Source organism: Spermophilus citellus (genome assembly GCF_964194105.1).
Source record: "Spermophilus citellus genome assembly, chromosome: 1".
NCBI lineage: Eukaryota > Metazoa > Chordata > Mammalia > Rodentia > Sciuridae > Spermophilus > Spermophilus citellus.
Genome location: NC_138182.1, coordinates 270,487,413 through 270,508,138, shown reverse-complemented (window position 1 = coordinate 270,508,138; position 20,726 = coordinate 270,487,413). Strand labels below are relative to the sequence as shown.

The 20,726-nt window shown below is 41.1% G+C and overlaps 1 protein-coding gene across 1 annotated transcript in view; it reads right to left on the bottom strand.

Moving 5' to 3' along the window:
* Positions 1 to 1,362: 1,362 nt before the first annotated feature.
* The window catches only part of OSMR (oncostatin M receptor), a 65,137-nt gene continuing 45,773 nt past the window's right edge, over positions 1,363 to 20,726 (bottom strand). Inside the window, 12 exon segments of the mRNA XM_081310858.1 lie at positions 1,363 to 3,526; positions 3,528 to 4,016; positions 4,468 to 4,540; positions 5,284 to 5,365; positions 8,303 to 8,470; positions 8,986 to 9,159; positions 10,862 to 10,966; positions 11,994 to 12,179; positions 15,162 to 15,384; positions 16,625 to 16,701; positions 19,532 to 19,685; positions 19,999 to 20,141. Of these exon segments, the coding sequence (XP_081166984.1) occupies positions 3,464 to 3,526; positions 3,528 to 4,016; positions 4,468 to 4,540; positions 5,284 to 5,365; positions 8,303 to 8,470; positions 8,986 to 9,159; positions 10,862 to 10,966; positions 11,994 to 12,179; positions 15,162 to 15,384; positions 16,625 to 16,701; positions 19,532 to 19,685; positions 19,999 to 20,141 (1,937 nt within the window). The 3' untranslated portion in view covers positions 1,363 to 3,463.

Here is a 20,726-nt window from a genome sequence, read left to right as displayed (position 1 = left end):
ATAAATGGGATAGATTCAAACTAAAAAGCCTCTCAGAAAAAGAAACAATCAGTGAGGTGAAGAGAAAACCTACAGTATGGGAGCAAATTTTGAGCACTAATCTCCAGAATATATAAAGAACTCAAAAAACTTAACACCAAAAAAAAAAAAAAAAAAAAACACCCCATCAATAAATGGACTAAGGAACTGAACAGACACTTCTCAGAAGAAGGTATACAATCAATCAACAAATATATGAAAAGATGTTCAACATCTCTAGTAATTTGAGAAATGTAAATCAAAACTACTCTTAAGATTTCATCTCACTCCAGTCAGAGCGACAGTTACCAAGAATACAGGAACCATAAGTGTTGGTGAGGATGTGGGAAAAAGGCACACTTATACGTTGCTGGTGAGACTGCAAATTGGTGTATCCAATCTGGAAAGTAGTATGCAGATTCCTTAAAAAACTTGGAATGGAACCACCATTTGACCCAGCTATCCCATCTATGCCCAAAGGACTTAAAAACAGCAGTGACACAGCCACATCAATGTTCATAGCAGCACAATTCACAGTAGCCAAACTGGAAGCAACCTAGATGCCCTTCAATAGACTAATGAATAAAAAAACTATGGTGTATACACACAATGGAATATTACTCAGCAATAAATAAGATCATGGCATTTGCAGGTAAATGGATGGAGTTGAAGAATATCATGCTAAGTGAATTTAGCCAATCCCAAAAAACCAAAGGGCAAATAAATTAATTTAAAAAAATAATGTAAGAAGGTAAAGTGGGGTGTGGATGAGGCTAGAACAGCCATGGACAGTGCCTATTGGAGCTAATGATGCTTTATAAGGTTCATTATTCTATCCTTGTTTATATTTTAAATTCTCTATTGTGTTTATTTAATCCTGATACTTCTACGGACACATGAAATATAAACTTCAAAGTTTCTGAATAGTACTTCTTAAGCCAGTGCTAAGATGGCACATAGTATTGAAAACTAAGCTTTTAGAAACCAATGTATTTGGTTGTTATGAACATTGAAAAGAAATGTTTACAGATGTAACTATAAGTCATAGTGGTATTATAATCAAAGTTATGTTTCTAGGCATTTCCTATTGGTTGTTGCTATACTTCAGAAAGACTTTATTCAGCGTAGGCCTGTGATTGTCAAAGTTTAGTGTGAGTCTGAATGCCTGGGAAATGATGAGAAATATGGACTCCAGGTCTCTTGCTGAAGAGACTGATTAGGAGGTTTGAAGTGGTAATCAGAAATATACACTTTTAGTAAGTTCATGAGGTGGCTTATTGACTATACTAATCTGCAGACTTTTATTTCATGGATATAAACACAAAAAATGATGAAACGTTTTAATTAAAGCTTTTTGCAACAGCAAAAGCAACTTCAAGGTTTATGAATTGTGTTTTAAACAATGTAAATAAAATGTAACATTTACAAATCAACCAGTGTTGACAAATCTGTATACAAGATTCAAATGAAAAGCATAATTAAAAAAGGAGCATAAATAGAGTAAGTGATGACAATACTGGCCCCAAATTCTTCTCACAACTGTTAGACTCATCAAAATACTGTTTTGTTCTGTTAGGACAGAACCAAAATTTCCAGCAAAAGTCTTTGTTATATATAAGGAAAAGGTTGGAAAGCTTGAACACAAGAGAACTGGCTGGTATAGGTTTGTGTTTGTGTGTATTTATTTTTTTATTTTTATTTTTTTATGGTGCTAAGAATTGAACTCAGTGCCTCACATGCTAGGCAAGCACTCTGCCACTGAGCTACAGACCCAGCACTGGTATAGGTATATTTTAAAGCCACATGAGATGTGGATATTTCCTATAGTGTTGACATTCAGTGGCAGAGTCATGTGCATTGGCAGTCATTTCTACCTGACAGCAGTACTAAATACAATACTAAAGCAACCCCTCTTTATACTTGTTTAGAAATATGACAAATGGGGCTGGTTGGCAGGCAGGGGAAAGAGAAAAGAACTACCAGGTATTGAACCCCTGTTAGGTACGAGGTGCTTTGCATATACATTTATCCTGAGGTGTTCTTGGTGGGATAGGTTCCAGGATCCCTGGGGATAACAAATAGTGGATGACAAGTTCCTTATATAAAATGGTTATAGTATTTGCATATAATTTGCACGTATCCTCCCACAGACTTTGTCATCTCTAATGCCTAATTTGATGTAAATGCAAGGTAAATAATTGTTAAACTATATTGTTCAAGGAATAGTGACAAGAAAAATGTCTGTAATATGTTCAGAATAGATGCAATTTTTTTTCTGACTATTTTCTATCCATGGTTGTTTGAAGAACCCAGAGATATGGATGGCCAACTGTATTGGTTCAAAGGTGAAAAAGTTGCTCTGATGCCAACCCAGATTTCCTCCTTGTAGAACTTTTTGCAGTTATGTTTCTCATAGCCAACATTGAAGTTCCTTTTTATTTAATATTTTAGCATAATAGGAATTAAAATGAGACAGAATTCTCTTGACCCAGAGAACCTATCATAAAGCCCAAAAGATGCTAAGTAGAAACAGGTCATTTACAAATAGTTGGGGGGAAAAATGAAGAAAAGGAGGAGCCATAATGTGAGTGAAATTAATGATATTTTTATATTTTGAGGTAGTCAAAAATTAAGGAAGAAGACTGATGTCTAGTGAACAGGAATACTATTTCCTTGTCAGAGGTTCTTTACTAATCCTATTCCTTCACTGTATTAAGTAAACTTGACAGAGGAAGAGTTGTAAAGATCTTCAAACATCTTACCTATTAAGTTAGGTCTATGTCCCCAAAAGAGTTAATTTCACTGGGCCAATGAACTAAATTCTTAAAATTTCAAGTCAAATCTAAAAGGTGATTTGATCTCAAACTTCTCTAAAGTCTTTTATTAAACACAGCAACTTAACATTCCCAATTTATGCTGTAGTGGTAAACCTTTTGTGGCCTTTATCAAAGCCTTCAATCTATTTGCTTTACCCTTAAGATATTAAACATGGAGGTAAACACTAATGAAATGTTTTCTCACTAAACACTGAACTTCTAGGCCCATAGCCACCCTGTAAAATACTGGCGGCGGGCAGGGGGTTGTGGAGTGAGTGGTTAACACCTATCCCTATGTCAAGTTCAGGTCTACTGTGAGAGAGGTGGTGAGCCTGGAAGAAAAAGCAACAAGGTCAGCATGTCGATATGATTCTGCCATTTCTAGACTATGCCTGAAAGGAGTAAAAACGTAAAAAAAAAAAAAAAAAGTAAGCCTGCTAAGTTTAAGAGCTTCTGGCCTTTAGCCATACTTAGTGGTCTTATGAAAATAAGCCTGTAAATAATGACAGTTCATTGGGACTAAGGGCCAGGACAGATGATTACGGAATGGTTCCAGCTCTGCTCCCTATAGCATTTGTGTAGTGTATGGACTGGGTCTGGGCTGGTTAATGGTAGTGTTCACCTTGACCTCAAAGGGTTGTTGAGGAGTGGCTGCTATTCTCATTAAGGGGAGGGGAGGCAGGGCATGGGGGGCACCGCCATTTGCATTTTATACTCTGAACAGTGTGCTGGCACTGGTGGATTTGTTGGAAGACTGTCCTTGTCTCCAGTCATGGGTGAAGCCAATTGGGACACATAATTCAAACTGGTTTCTTCAGCTGGTATTTCTCCCAGGGAGTTCATGTAGTTTTTTTCTAGTGTCTTTAGTAAATTATCAGGTGAGGTCAATAATCCCAGCTGACATGGAGAGTCTTCAGGAGGTACTGGGACATGGCCACAGGAACCAGAGTCAGAAGCTGACTGATTATAGGTTAAATTCTCAAAACAGATGCAAGGGCCAGGGTGAGAGGACTTCTTTTCTTCTTGTATGAGGTAAAGGTAGACAGGCTCAATTAATGCACTTTCTATGACTGGCTTCCTAGTCTCCAGGAGTTGTGTCTTGGTCCCTTCTGGTTTATTTATAACTTCTATAGCATCTGGAATGCAGTCTTTGACATTCATTATTGTTAAGTGAGGGTTCTCCTAGAAAGGAAGCAAAATATAAATATAAGCAAAATGTAAATATAAATGTGTGTCAGGGGATGTGTGCCAAAGTATATTAAGCATGTGAAATGCACTTTGAGCTTCAATTTTGTTACGTCTCTTGCTGGTCACAAATTAACCTAGAGGTGGTATTGAAAAACCCAAGGATTTCCCCCAACAGAAGAAATCAAAGCTCTAATCACTTCTATCTTTCTTCTTCTTTCCCTTTCTCAATAATTATTCCTAAGTCCCTACTCTCTCCTAATGCTGGGATGGAACCAGAGGCTGCACATATTCTAGGCAAGTGCTCTAACATTGAGCTCCACTCCCAACCTCTTCAATCAACTATTTAATGGCTGTGGGAGCAGAGGTGCCTCTAATTTGTCATATTTTCCTGAAGAGGTCTAGGAAAGTGTAATTGTTATGGCCCCAATCCACAACAAGTTCTTACCTTGGATTTTATTAATGACAGGATGCTACTCTTATAAGGGTCTGGGATGTCAGGATAACACTTCTCCTTCACCCTAGAAAAATAGTGATAATGAGATGGAATTTCATGATTTAGTGGAATCATTAAGATCGAGAACTCTGAAGTCAGATTCCTAGGTTCTGATGCTTGTCCTGTCCCTTATTAAGCAAATTGCTTAGCTCCTCCTGGTTGGGTAAGTGGAGGTAATAGCAGTGCTCACAGGGCTGTTGTGAGGATGAAGTGGGTTATCTATATAAAGCACTTGGAACACCACCAAGCACATAGGGATAAATATGGCTATTGAAAAAACATTTGCAATCTCTTAATTTTAAGTGGTCATTATTTTCCTCATGTATTGGCTTGGAAAGCAAAACTCTTCAAAAATTACATATTCTCACATACACCTCCTTCACTCCTTCATCCTTTCCCTTTTCAGAACTGTTTTTTTTTTTTTTGTTTGTTTGTTTGTTTGTTTGTTTTGGTGGGAAGGTACCGAGGATTGAACTTTGAACTCAGGGGCACTTGTCCACTGAGCCACATCCCCAACTCTAATTTTTTTGTATTTTATTTAGAGATGGGGCCTCACTGAGTTGCTTAGCACCTTGCTTCTGCCAAGGATGGCTTTGAACTTGCAATCCTCCTGTCTCAGCCTCCAGATCTGCTGGGACTACAAGCGTGTGCTACCACACCTGGTTCCTTTTCAGAACTTTTGCTCATATTATTCCCTGCTATTTCCATCTTACTAAACTCCTAAGGCTTTCTCTCACTTTCCTAGATAAAACTTCCTCACACACTTACCACTCACTTTTCCAGTAGCATGCTACTATGATGATCCAGACAAAGAGAATCATGGGCAGTATGATGCGGATCAGCTTATGGTCTGGAGAAGGAAAAAAGACATTTGTAATGGGTACTTCTACCTCCTCAAAAGAATAAAAATAAATTTGTGAGCCAGAATATTTTACACATTTATTATTCCTCAAATGTTCATTTATGCATGTTTCAATGTGAGTTTTACCTGATGGTGGGGGTAACTGACCAATCAACCCACACAGGGAGCCCTTTGCCATCAGCCAACACTTTGTGATGCAGACTCATTACCTCTCTGATAAAGTGGACCATGATTCCCACTTCTTCAGTTGCTCCCAGAGTTAGAATTATACTTTTCCCATTCTTCCCCAAGCTTCCTGGCAGGTGGAGAGTACCTTTCTGCCCCTTGACTGGGGACTCAGACATGTGCCTTGACTTGGCCAATGAGATGTTGGTAATTGTGATGTGAGGAAGTAGAAGCTTAAGATGTGCTGACAGAGTGAGTCTGCCTGGTCTTCTTGTGCTCCTGAAACCACCCCAGGCAGCTGCTGCCCATTCAGCCTGAGCCTGAGTTGACCAAATGTGAAACAAACTTGAACCCAACAGAAGCTGCAGTCCAGCTTGGCCCAGCCTAGATCAGCCAGGCCACAACTGATCTGTAACCCATGAGCAGAACAGAAATAGTTGTGGTATTGCCACTGAGACCTGTTCCATACAGTTCCAAAACTGATGTACGACTCTTCTAGTTAGTCTCAGATAAAATTAGCAGAAAATGTCTTAACCTCGGAGAATCATTCCATTTCCATTTCCTTTTCTTTTCATTTTTTTTTCCTTTTTTTTTTTTTTTTTTTTTGTACTGGGGATAAGACCCAGGACCTCACACATACTAAGCAAGATCTCTACCACTGAGGTACATCCACAATCCTTTTTTATTGTATTTTGAGACAGGTGCTCACTAAGTTGTCCAGGCTGGCCTTGAACTTGTGATCCTCCTGCCTCAGTCTCCCACGTAGCTGGGATTATAGGCATGGTGCCATAGTGCCTAGCTGTGTGCTTTTTTTTTTTCTAAATATCCATCTTCCTGTTCCCATTCTTGGTAAATAATACTCATAATTCAAATAGCTCAATGAGTTTGGAGTCTAACAGTTATTCCATGTACTTAGGATTCTGTTCAATCCATTCACTTCCTCTGTACTCCCCACTCTATCCCTATACCAGGCTATCCTGGAAAAAGTGGAGCTTGGTTTGAGGGCAGCAGTATTGTGGGTGATGTTGCAGTTGGGAAAGAAGAGCTGGCCTGGGAAGATGCCCAAGACAGAGCAATGAGGCAACACAGGGTTCTGGAGAAAAGGACCCAGAAAGATAACAGGCCTAAGCAAGCACCTCAACACCTGGTCTCAAATTAACCTGGCCCCAGGGTGGGGGAGGGGGGGTGCTCTCTTCCTGACTCTTTCACTAAGAACACCTTGCTCTCTGGGTCAGCCCTTTTAACTACTATAATTAATTTAAAATTTGGTTAAATTATAAATATAGTTTAGAGCAAACCTTGGACCTAACAATGCTTCCAAATTTTCTACTAGTTTGCTAAATCTTTTAGTGAGGCATAATATAGGTAGAATACCTCTTCCTTAAAATACTTGGCACCAGATTTTTTTTTGTATTTCAAGTGTAATTTTATTTTATTTTTTTGCATTTCTTTATATACTGCATACACATAATGAGATATTTGTGTTTCCTGTGCACCTGATAGCCTGAAGGTAATGTTACACGATATTCTTAGTGCACTTGTACTTTGACTCAAGGTTCCTTCACTGAGGCGAGGCTGTAGGGATGGATGTCATGTCAGATAGAACTGCTGATCCTAGAGGGCCATGCCTGGTCACGGGGATACACACAGCTACAGAGAAGCAGGTGGTGGTTCCTGCCAGTTCACTCCTAGACCATCGCATAATCTTCTGTCTCCAAACCCAAGTTCAGAATTCAAATCAGTTTAAGATTCGAGCCAATGATTCACATTATATGAGCACTTTCGTCATGTTGAAGTTCATTTAAAATTCATTTCCAAGTTATTTTCTTCCCACTGCAGCTGTGTGTGCCCTTATCACCTGTCAGCACTCTGGGGTCAGCAGTTCTACATGATGTGACCTTCCCGTCCTTTCAGTTTGGCTTTCAATAAAGAGACCTTGCAAGCATCAAGGAGTTGGTGATTTCTGGCCAAACTTTTGAGCCTGTCTGTTTTACAAGGTCCCTTCCAACAATGAACTTCCTCTGAGTTCATTGGAAGACATTCTTTTCTCCCCTCCCTCTATCAGTGTCTGTCTTCTCTCCCTACTAGATCATGGGATATCTGGGTTGCCCATAAGGATACGTTTTTCTATCAACCAGTTCTTTGCATTCTTCTTTCTTGCTTTCTCCATCCTTCTAGCCAAATGCATCTTGAAGAGACCCAGCTCTTCATCTCACCCTTTCCCAACCAAAAGTACACAAATGTAGAGCTAGTGAACATGCTCCTGCCTGGCCTCTGCCCCACTGATGTCTAATTGCCCATGGAGGCCTGGCGAAGCAGGAAGCAATCAGTTTGCCACCAGGAAAACAGCCAGAAGGAAGACTGGCATTTCTGCCCCAACTACCAATATCTGCCTGCTCCCTATGGCTCTCTGGCTAGCAACACTAAAATACTGTGATTTTCAATGGATTCTGAGACTGATTCAGAGAAGGACCTCAGCGTTGGCTGAGAGGGGAAAGAGGAAGATTCCAAGCAAAAATTGGTCAGAATAACTCCAACTCTTTCCTGATTTTTGGAGTGGGATTCTGTGTAATAATTTGTGTGTAGGGGGGGGGGGAGGAGGTGGGTGTGAAACAAAAAAGAAGAAAGAGGGAGAGAAAAAGGGTTGGAGAAGAAAAATCTGAAAATTCTGATTTAGAAGAAGTCTAAGGTAACATGGCTGTAACTTGCAATTTCCCAGAAACTCCCAAGGAGGGACTTTTGATCTGGAAAACAACTCACAGGGCTCATCTGACGTCGTGACCTTCGTGAAAGTACCATTGGGGCCCTCACCAACTCCTGTGTACGAAGTGACGAAAAACTCATAGGAGGATTCCGGCTGTAGGTTTTCCATAATGAATGTCTTTTTCCTTGGGTCATCAATGTCGAATTTGCAACGTATTAAATCATCTGTGGTTGTCAGAAATTTTTTTCAAGAAATAAGAATTAATTTTTTTTTAATGAGCAGGGTAGAGATCTCATAACAGAGATGGACATATACTCCTGTTGCCTCTGCACTGTCGACATTCTTAAATCAACCCAAAGTCACACCCTGTGGGAGATCTTTAAGAGATGGCACAATAAGCAAAACAATCACTAAACAAGCCTCACTGGTGACCCAGGTAGAGCATACAAATCAGACAAGACAGTGAAGATTGCAAAGACTTAAAAATAAGTTGTAATACTGTTTGACAAAGTTGAAGGAAAAAGGGTGAATAAGTTTCCTGAGTGGCAGAATTCCTTAAAGAGCTGAAGACCAGGCCCCCAACCTCTTGTTCAGCCCACTCATTGATCTAAATACTCCTTTGGATCATTAAATCCTGAGGGAAAGGCACTCAGCCTGGCCACAGGGATGGTAGCCTTTGTAATGCTTTTGAATAATGAGATCTTAAAAGTCTAAGAGAATGAATAAAAATAAATGTTACCTGAAAGGACCTCCTTTTCAAATCCTGGGTGGCACTGTCTGTTCCTGGCTTTCAGATAGACATGGTACCCTTGTATAAAACCAGGCTGGGACTCGGTGGCATAATCCTTCCAAGTCATAGCAAAGGAGCGGGAGGTCAAGTTAGTAATGTTCACTTGAGGGCTATCCAAAGGAGCTAGGAAGGGAAGTCGGAGTATGAAAGGAGTCATGATTTGAAAATAGTCTCAGAATAAAGAAACTATAGCCAGTGGCGGCTGTAAAAACTTATACAGTTCTACCTGTTACCCTAGAGGATTTATGCCTGGATATCACTTTGTGAGGGATGAGGAGTTGAGCAATATTCTTGTTTAAGCTTTGCCTTTCAGAGATGGAGAAATAAATACCCAGAAAGACTAAGAGAGAAGACAGACTAAGTAACTTGCACAAGAAGAACAAAACAAAAAAAGATGAAATCTCTTTCTTAAACTTGATTCTGTCCTTGAATTCTAAGTAGTGTTTGAGAGAAGACCCAACCAGAGAACTTACTGAAGGGAAGAGGAGGGGGAGGAAGAGGCAGGGTTATGCTCAAAGAGAGAGCGGGAATCTGCAGAACTCTGGCTCCCAGCTTGAGGCAATGAAAAACTACCCAAGTGTCACAGGGAAAACAAAAAAACAAAAAAACCTGGGCTCATTTATTCTGAAGCCTTCGTGGGTCTGCTTCTACACACACTTAGCCACACATGTGGTCACACAGGCAGAGGGCACACCTGCTGCCTCAGAGCCAGCTGTGATCTGTGGATCATCTACCCGCAGTGAAGGAGCCTGAGACTCTGTCTGATGCTCATGAGGACCACCTGTGCAGCTTTCAGGCAGCCTGAGACCTCGGATCCAGAGGAGGTGAATAAGCACTCTCAGGGGACAGCAACTTCCTGCTCTGCTGGGGGACGGTGGTGGAAGTTCATAGGGGTGATTTCACAAAATGTCTGAAAAGTCTTAAAAATTATAAAAAAGATGAAAAAAAATATTTGAGAAGTTCAAACCCTTAGATGTAAGTATTTCACCTCTGGGGCTTCACATAAAAACCATTATCTTGGATACGGGCAAATGAGGTTTGCCAAAATCATGTTAATTCAGAAAGGGCACAAGAGACTGTGCCAAGGAAGAAAGAGAGTTAAGACTTGGCACGTGGGCTATAAGATACTGAAATTGAATTTTTATAGTTTATTGTGAAAATTACTGTAGTCATTCTAAATTGTCATATATATGGTGGGGCACATTCCAGTCATGAAAATGATGTGGTTCAATAATGTTTAGTGACATGACTCAAAAAAGTAATTTACAGCTGGGTGCAGTAGTGCATACCTGTAATCCCAGCAGCCCGGGAGGTTGAGGCAAGAGAATCTCGAGTTCAAAGCCAGCCTCAATAAAAGCGAGGCACTAAGTAACTCAGTGAGACTCTGTCTCTAAATAAGAATTCAAAATAGGGCTGGGGATATGGCTCAGTGTATGAGTGCCCCTGAGTTCAATCTCTGGTACCCCACCCCCAATAATGTAATTTACAAATTGTGCAGATTAAGATCTCATTTGTATTTAAAAATGTCTATCTGTAGAAAGAAAGGGGTACCAGGATATACATAAAATACTCGCTCTGGCTTTATGCCTCTGGGTGTTAAAATCACCAATGATTTCATCTTATTTTGTAAAATAATTTGTAAATCACCTTTAATGAAAATGTCTTACATTTCTTTGATTAAAAAATAATTTTAAAAATCCAATTTCCAGAACAAATAGAACCATGATAATTAAGGAGATAAAAACTTCCTAAATCCAAAGCTAAGAATCTATGTATGGTTCTGAACCAATCTTTACAGAAGGCATATTAAATCCTTTAAACTTACCCAGTTCCTGGAAGTATCCTGTTTTATTCTCTAGTAAATATGCAATATTTTTCGTAGAAATTCCATGAATTCTGAAGTTATATCGTACCCCAGGTCTAAAAGTATCTAGAGAAGAAAAGCCAATAACTTTCAATAACACAGAATGACAATCTCTTTTACTCTGAAAAGGAAAAGGATAAAAAATGAATTTGTGTTCTCCTAATAGTTTTCTTCTCAGGAGTTCTGCATTTTTCTCCATCATCTTCCCTCCTTCTGTTGAGTCTTGGAGTCCCCTGCGTGGCCAACCCTTGACCCCATGGTGTTGTCTCTCACAAAGCCTGCAGGGATTGACATGGACTGTGTCCTCTTGAGTAACAACTCTCAAACATGTCCTTATCCATCTGCATAAAACTGGGTGACGATCAAGCCACACACATAAAGCCAGTTCAAACTCTCCTTCGGTTTTGAATCTCCTTGTAGTTATTGCCTTCATTCTTCCCATGAAAGCCCAATGCCTAGAAAGCTTGCTTCCACTTCTTTCTTTCTCCTCACACCTGCACCGCTACAGTCTGCTTCCAGACCCACTACGGCACTGAAACTGGCAGGGAACCCAGACAACTTCCACATTGTCCCTTAGCCTACTAGATGGTGCACCCACCCTCCTGCTGAAGCCATAAATGGGCTCCTCCTTTGACTTTGATAAAGTAGCAATTGTCAAGTTATAAATCCAATGTGGAGATGAGAGTTCCACCTCGACACATTTACTTATATTGAAAGTTGATAATTGACTCCAAATCAACTCTGTCTTCATCATCTCCCCAATCCACATACTTCTCTGCTTTTGTAAATGCTGTCCGGACAATTGTCATTCTGTCCCTCTTCCACTCATTTGAGAGGGCTAATGTAGAGGAACAAGGTCATCAAATCTAAAATTGATCCAAACCTTAGCTATCCACACTTTGCAAAAACAGGTTTAAAGCTCAAAGCTTAGATTATACTCTTGTAAAATCTGAACTCCTAGCACCCATGCTGGATTTGTGATTTCAAAACTATTAGCCTAGCAGAGTCAAAGCATCTGTGTGGTAGACCAGAAATCCTGGTGCACTCACTGCGAGGTGGATACACAGGATGGTAATGTGGAAGTTCTCCTCACCTGAGCTGATGAGCGTACTTGTGGTATTAGGACCCAGTTTCTTCCACTGCAAATTACAAAACAGGTCCTGACGATGCTCACACCAGTCCACAACATAGCCTACGACATCTCCAGAGAGGGGTTTCCAAGACATGAAGAATCCATCCTCTCTGCTGTTAATTTTTTCTTCTTCAATCTCTTCTGTTCCTGTGTAGAAACACAGCAGTGCTTTTGATTTAATTAATTATAGTGTTTAAAAAGTTAGTAAAGAAGAAAACAAATATGCATGTGAAATGTATCTGCTATAATTTGGATCCAAAAATATCCCCCAAAGGGCTGTGTTCTGAAGCTTTGGTCCCCAGAGCATGCTGCTCTTGAGAGCTGATGAAACTTTAAAAGGTGGGTCACAGCTGGAAGAAGTTAAGTCATTAGGAGGGTGCACCCTTGAAGGAGTTGTTAGGACCCTGGCCCTTTCCTCTCTCCTCTCTCTCTCCCTCCTTCCTGGCCACCATGAGGGATCAACTTTGCTCCACCATACACTGTCCACCATGGTATGCTGCCTCACTATAGCCCCGAAACAATGGGCCAAGTGACCACAAAGTAAAATCTCTGTGAGCCAATATAAAACTTCCCTCCTTATAAGTTACTTATCTCATATATTTTGTCACAGTAGCAGAAAACTGATTAACACAATAAATGACAGGTAGGAGCCTAGGTCTTTAATGTCCACAGGGGCTTGAGTGGGGCTTCTCACTTCCCAGAAAATACATCTGTATCTCACATACACTTGACCCCCTCAGATCCAACCAGCCTTTGGCACCTAGAACAGGGGTTGGCAAACTATTGCCAAGAGGATGATTCTGGCTTCTGAGGCCAATTTTTATCATGACCCTTGCGATAAGAAGGGTTCAGTTAAAGACAAATAAACCAACAAAGAAGAGTATAAAATATATGACAGACACTGTATGACCTTCAAAGTCTAAAATACTTATTATCTTCTCCTTTAGCCACAAAAAGTTGCTGAGAGCTGAGGATGTAGCTTAGTGGTAGAACAATTGTCAACACGAGCTAGGCCCTGTGTTCCCTTCCAGTATTAATTAAAAATGGTTGCTGATCCTTGACCTACACCCATAGCTGGTACTCAATCTGTTTTCAAAAACTACCTGTTGAATGAATAACCAATGCAGCTTTATCCCTGCCCCCAGATCCCCCCACCCACCGAAAAAAAATGTTAGCTATCCTTGTACAAACTGCTGCTTCTGAGCTGTTAGTGGAAGAAATGGAGGAAAGGACAAAAAAAAAAAAAAGAAAGAAAGAAAAAAGAAAAGAAAGAAAAAAGAAAAAACCCTCAGGTAGGTAAAGTACTGACTTGGGCCAAGCAAGGATCAACATTCCATTTCTGACAAAGGCTTCCATCTCCACATACTTTATATATCCAGTCAGTTTTCCCAACATCTGATAATTGGAGAAAGAGTAATGTGGCCTCAAGGAACTACCAGTTCTACAGATTTCAAGCAGGCCACACTTTGACCTTGAGGCATAAGGTTTCACCTATTTCCACTGACTTCCTATAAAATTGAATTTGTCTATGTACAATTCAAATTTCACTAGGCCTGCTGCCTGTCGTCGGGCAGTCCTGATTACTGAACACTGGTGTGGAAGTATGGTGCTACTGACTTCTGGGCCACCAAACTGTTAAGTTCACCCAAAGGAATGAATAGGTATAAGGTAAGACCCCCTCCCCCAGGTGGCTTTAAATACCCTACCCATGTGCTTCCTTCCCTTCTCCACCAAAGAAGCAAATCGCTCTCACCCCGAGGCTGACAGTTTTCACTTTGCTTATTCATACTGACTGAAGCTGAATCCAAACTTAGGGCTGTAACTCTTAAGCAAGATGTTTCTTGAAAATTGCAAATATGTTTTGAGAGGGAGGTAAAGGAAATCTTTTCTTAATCACTCGCACCCTGGTGTGAATTGGATTAACATTGATGGGTTTTCTCATAGCACATGAGTGACTTTACACACTCTAGTGACGTAAGAGCATGGGCCAGTTAAGGAAGGCTAGATGGAGCCTAACATGGAGGGTCCCAGAGCCTGAAGGCAGGGCATGGGAATGGAAGCTGTGGTAGGAACCCACAGACAGAGAAGACCCCTGAACTGGCTGCACATGAGACAGTCTTTTATCTACCAGCTGCATCCAATGCCCACTTTTCTCTTCTGGCCTTAATGAGCTCAGAAGGCAACTATTCATCTCCTCTCCATAGCTCTTCACAAAGCAAAGTCACCCTGAACACTCCTAGAGTTTCTCTTCTGGAGCACAATACTAGTTTCTTTTTCTTATCTGACACATACTGAATAGTTCTTTAAAAGTCAAAAAATGAAACAACACCACGCTGTGATCCAGTCCACTTAACCCAAATTTACAACAAACTTGAATCTTTGGTACAACACAAACTGCCACACCCTCATAAGCACAGCCTGGAGAGTTTAACAGCAAGAACTGAAGGATATTATTATTACAAGGTTCATGAATGACCTTAGGATGTCAACTACCCATTGCCTTATACCCCCATGTGCATTGAGCCATGCTGTGTCACCATGGCTTACTATTTCCAACCTTTTCTGCAGCTGTCCCAAGAAGGAGATTCATATCACTATCGACTCTGCATGCAAGGTCATTTCTACCTTGTTTGCTCTTTCACAGGTCGAGGGAGTGGCCAGTTATCATCGTTTACTCTATGCAACTGGCAAGGCGCCTTAGGAAAGAAGATGCTAATTCTCCTTATGACCTCTCGAGATGTTCCTGGGCTTTTGGTAGGTGACAAAAACTGACCACATTTGTTTTTATAACACCATAAATGCAACTCATATTTCACAAGTCACAAGGCACAGAAGTGCCGACCCTACTTCTGGGGGAAGACTGTCTGTGGGGTGGTACCTACTTGAACAAATCTGGAATAAGTTCCTGAATGTGCTTCTCTGGCCTTGGCTGAGATCTTGCTAGTGTGAGGCTGTGCCCCACTGAGGCATGTGAAGACACCTGGCCCCAAAGGAAATGACTCACAGTGCTTGCCACTAGATGTTTTGTCTTTCCAAGTTCATATCTTCTCAATCTATCCGATGATACCTAGTCAAATCACCAATATTTTCCTAGAGAATGAAAATGAAACCAACCAAAAAACAACTCACTTTTTCCAGAGTCTCCAGAGATGACAATCACAGATGCTGGGGAAGTGCCCACACTGTTGTTGGCTGTGATGTGGATTTGGTAAGAACACAGGTCAAGGGTTAAATTTGCGTCTCTGGTGGATGCAGGAATGGGGTAGAGCTCTGATATGGATGGTTTGTCTAGATTTTCTACAATCACATTATAGAATAGGATCTTGCCATTGGCATGAAATTTTGAGAGTGGCTGAAAAAAAATGATGATTATTTTAAAATGAACTTTATTTTGAAAGGACTTTGTATAATTTTTCTTCATCTCTTCTGGTCCCTCAATAGCCTGACACATATGTGTGCAAGAAAACACACACATACACACATGCATATGCACACACACACACACACACACACACACACCAGCAAATTCCAACAGCTTAATAGAGAAAATATTGTCTTCACTAACTTAGAATCAGACGTTCTAATCTATAACATGAGCAGAGAAGGCAGTCATCCTCAAGATGTAATATGTCCAGAGAGGAGGTCCTAAGTCAGCAATCAAGAGAAAGGGAGATTCTTTAGCTTGGGTGCGGGAGAGATTTGGGAAAGCAGTGGAGAGGAGAAGACCCATAAATAGAAATAGTAGTACCCTGCAGCCTGTGCAGAGGAGCCTGGGCTCTGGTCCCATCCCTTGTCCAGTTCACAGTCCCCTTACTCAGAGCCTGCATTCATGCTTCTAAAAGATCCTTCAGGTTACAGAGAATCAGCCAACACAGCCCCAGGCCAAGGTCCAGGGTCTGTTCCTTGGGCTCATCCTCCCTAGGACAGACTGGGGTGTACGCATCCCTAGACCTGAGACAAGAAAGTGGCTTTCTGCTTGGGATATGGGCAGCACCTGGATGTAGGACTGGCAGGTCCATGTGTGTGAACACAGAGGTCCTTGCAGAACATGGAAACTAGAGGTGAGAAGAAAGGCAGGCTGGGCCATGGCTGGGGGCTGACCCTCTCAGCATTACCATGCTTTGGTACAAAACTCTGTCTCACTCAAAGTTCTGAAAAGAAGGCTGGTCTTCCAGGTGGTCAGGAAGTATGTTAGGCAATAAAACCATGCTATTTTACATAACAGTTTTATAGCCTGTTTATAAATTTTAAACACAAATAATATTAATATTTCAGTATTCATAATTTAAAAATATGGTGTGTGGTTTTCCACATGTTCCCTTGCCCTGGGCTTTGCAAAGTTAGGGGTTGGCCTGAGTAGAACTTATAGAGAAGAAGGTTCTAGCAATCAGGATTGGCCATCAGTAGCATGGGCTGCCAGGAAAGTACTAGTGCCAGTGTCAGGAAGTGAAAGAAGAGCGGGATTCCTTGGCTGGGGACACAGTTCCCTAGGACCAGTACTGAGATGGCTCCCTGTTGGGAGGCTGCACCAATTTCACTGTGAAGGACATAGTACAAGCAAATCTGGCTTTTTTTGAAGGTGCACATCTTACCTTCCAGAATAAGCTCACAATATGACTTCCTTTCTCTGATTTCACTATTCTCCAGACATCAGGAGCCTCAGAGGGAGCTGAAATTAACCAAAGGAAAGTTCCCAGGTCATAATGTGTGTGTAGACCAACTGCTTTCTAAGTCCATAATGAGCGCCCACCCTCCTGAGGCCTGCCTCTCACTTCTTCAGTCCCTGTGACCTCTACCCAATTATCCACAACCACGCTGTTCACTCCTCACTAGGTGCACACAGTAGGGACTTCAGCTGGCCTTGAATGTGACACCAAACTAGACGCCTTTTTAAACATCAAGCCTCAAAGCTTTTGGAAACTGCCAAAGAATTCTGCAATCATTTCTAGATCAATTCTAGGAGGTGGGTTGGGTAAATTTTGCCAGTTTTTGACTTTCCAGGTAGGGATCATTGCCACTTCCTTATGCCTTTTGCAAAGGCTGCAGTTGAGGAGCACTCACAGACGGCCCCCTAGAGGCAGGAAGCACAGAGCTCTTCTTTGCCTTCCTGATTCCACCTGGCTGGGCCCTCACCAGAGTCACAACCTGGAAATGCCTCCTTGTTCCCCTCTGCAGCCCCAGCACCATTCAGCTGCCTAAGGACATGCAGGGCACCTGCCGTCCTGGTCCCTCTATCATGACTTGTCACACTGTTTGGGAATACTTTGATTCCTTGTCTCTCTATCAATAAACTGTGAGATCCCTGGGCCAGGGGCCTTAGCTCATTTGACTTTAAGACCCTAGAGCACTTGCCTAGCATGTGTGAGGCACTGGGTTTAATCCTCAGCACCACATAAAAAATAAACAATTTAAATAAAGGCATTGCAAAATTTAAAAATTAAAAAAAAGACCCTAGTATCAGGATCAGGGCCTGGTACTTAATGAAAGTTTTATGTGCACAGTTTGAATGAATAAAAAACAAACTAAGAAGGAACACAGAAAACAGCCTGCTTAATGTCCCAATATTTTTTTGTCCTCATCCCTCCCTCATCTAATTGGTTGACTGACTAGTTGTTCATTTTTTATTGACTTTATCATTGCTTATTCAACTTAGCATGAGAAGGAATCAGTCTTGTAATCCACACTGACGCTTGATACCTCTGAATAAAGTTATTTGAGGGGAATCTCATTCTTACAGAAAAAGGAAATATTTATAATATTGGACTCCAGCTAATATTTATAATATTGGACTCCAAGCTCAATGCACAATCTTTAGCTGGCTTGTAAATTACTACTCAAAAATCAAAAAGTGCTGTAACGTGGTTGATAGCACTATACATTTATATGCAAGACAGTTTCCACTGCAATGTCATTAACTCTGTGTGTAATCACTGTGTTTTTTCTTATACTTGCAATCCACCAAACATTGAGCTTTCCAGGATTAAGCAAAGTGCTATCAGAAGCAAATATCCATAGAGTCACTCTGGATGAATTTAGAGTCACAGATTCATCTCAGTTTATCATTATCAAAAGCAAAGTATTTTCTGGTTTATTATACCATAATCTAAAGACCCACTCCCCTTTTGTCATTTTCCTTTTGTGCAAAATTATAATTATAATGTTAGAATCAATTTGCAGCAAATAAAAACCCCAAAGCAAAACAGCATCACTGAAGTAAAAATTCCTTAATGAAACACAGCTGAGAAATACACCCCATCCAGTCAGGAACAGGCCTTCCCACAGCAGGAGGATTCACGGAGAGTTTGCCTCCTTGGAAGAATTACTGGAGTCTTGGTGGTCGAGAACCCTGGAGGGGTTGGGAAGGATACAGAACTCACTAATGGTCATCTCCATCGCTAGATTCTGACCAGCTGCCCTCACTGTGCCCAAATTAGAGCACTGCTCTAAAACGGCTCTTGTAGAATGCAGCAGACATATCTCTGCCAAGCTACTCACAAACAAGAAGACGGGATGAAACACATAGTGTAATCCTTCCCTTGGCTGTAAACAGCCAGGGCTTGAATAGACATGATCACAAAGCTGTGATCACAATGCCAAGAGAGGACACAGGAAACCTGGTTCTGGTCAGGGTGGAGCTCTGCAGCCAGGCTGCCCGGGCGTGAGTCACAGCTCAGTCACTTACTGGCGGGGCTAGTGAGATCACTTCACCACTCTGTGCCTCAGTGTCCTTACCTATTAATAGCACTTGCACATGTAGTGGGGATTAAAAGAGAACAACTGTGGGCACACAGAGCAGGGTCTGGCATAGGATAGATGTGAACTGCTGTGTTATTCTTGTGTCTGCCATTCACGAATGTTGCAAACTGGGTAAGCCTCTTGAATCCATGGGTGCAAGTTCCCTCATCTGGAAAATGGGCCGAGGTAATACTTTATTATGATAAATTGGAAAGAGCTGGATGCAAGGCCAGGGCATCTCATCTCTTCAGGTCCATTTGAGCTCTGGGACATGGTTATCTGGGGAGAAAGCCTCTGCATGCCACTTAGATCATGCAGAGGCTCCCAGAGCACCACCACTGGAGCAAATGACTTACTAATAAAGATTAAGGTCCCAAATATCAAGAGTACATTTCCAAAAACAAACTGAAGCTGTTCAGTATGAGACCAGTGCTCCGTGGCATTAATGCTTTTACTTGACGCTAGTCCTGATTTAAAGATCTATACTAATTTACGCAGGCCTGGATCCAATGTGTATTCAGCAACAGCAGTGGCTTAGAAACTATTTTAGAAAAATGAAAGGTAAGAAAGAAAATGTATACTAGAAATAATACTGATGTCTAATGTTTGAGATCGATGTCTCCCTCTCATTAGGCATTGACCCAATTTTAAAAGATGGTATCCTGTTTTCATACTTGCCTCTTTTACAACTAAAAGCTCTTAGAGAAGCTAGCCCATCTCTGGGGTTTAGTTCCATGGGTTAAATGCCAGGGAGCTGAACATACCAGCTTCAGGGGTGGTAAAGTTTTCAACCGTCCATTCACTCCACTTCCAGAAGTGTTTGGCATTAGCACAGCGTACGCGGGCCACGTACTGTGTGTCAGGCACCAGCTCCCCAAAGAGGTGCTCCCCATTCACCTTCATGTCAACCCTGTGCTGCTTGATCAAAAAAGAGAAAAAAGGAAAAGAGACAAGGCAGAAGTGTTGGTGAGCTCAGATTGCAGAGCCAAACCAGAACACAGTCAATCCTGGTTTGGAGTAAGACCAGCTCTTCTTCAGGGGAAAAATAGAATCCCTAAAGTTTCTTTCCCTCCAATAAAAATTTACAATTAATGTCAAGTTCCTTTTTTAAACAGATGATCCACATCACTGAACTCACAGATGAATCAGAGTTTGAAGTGATTTTATTCAGCCACCTTCTGTTCAGAACATAGAGAAATATGAAGAACAGGAGGTTAAGCAGGATTCTTACTTGTATCACTTTCCCATTGCCTTCCAGTTCAACCTGACACTGAAGGGTCAAGTAATTCCCAAGGACGTGCACCTTCCAGCTCATCAGGACGGTTGTGGCGCTTCTATTTTCAAAGTGGACACTATGGGGAGCCATTGGATGAACTGCCAAAAAATGAAAAAAAAAAATTAAAAAATAAACAAAGAAAATAATTTAAGCACAGATCTAAAAGAACTTTGGTAAATTGGCAGTTCATCTTTCCATTTAAAGAGCATTTTTTGTTTAAGAACATGGTCAACAAAACCGGACTCACTGACAAAATATAGTCTGCCAACTACACAGCTTTTCTCTTTTATTGACTGTATTAGACACTTGAAAAACATAAAAAGAAATAAACTAAGTATTCTTAAAATTAAACATAATCAGGTAGATTGTGGAGGGGAGTTAAAACTTAAAGAAGAAAGCCCATGGAAGAATTTTATAACAGAACTCAGAGTCTAATAAAAACAATATTAACAACGTCAGGAACATAATCCCAAATAGTCAATGTATAACAATATTCTGGAAAAATGTCACCGATTCCCAAGAGAAAAGATAAGCAAGAGGTGACAACTTCCAGATGACCCATATGAGGAACTGTTAGACAAAGATTTCAAAAGAGCTCCATGAGGTAAAGGTGAGAACCCTTGGGAAAAAATGGCAAATATTAAAATGAGCGGTGGGGGCTGGGTGTGGTGGCACACGCCTGT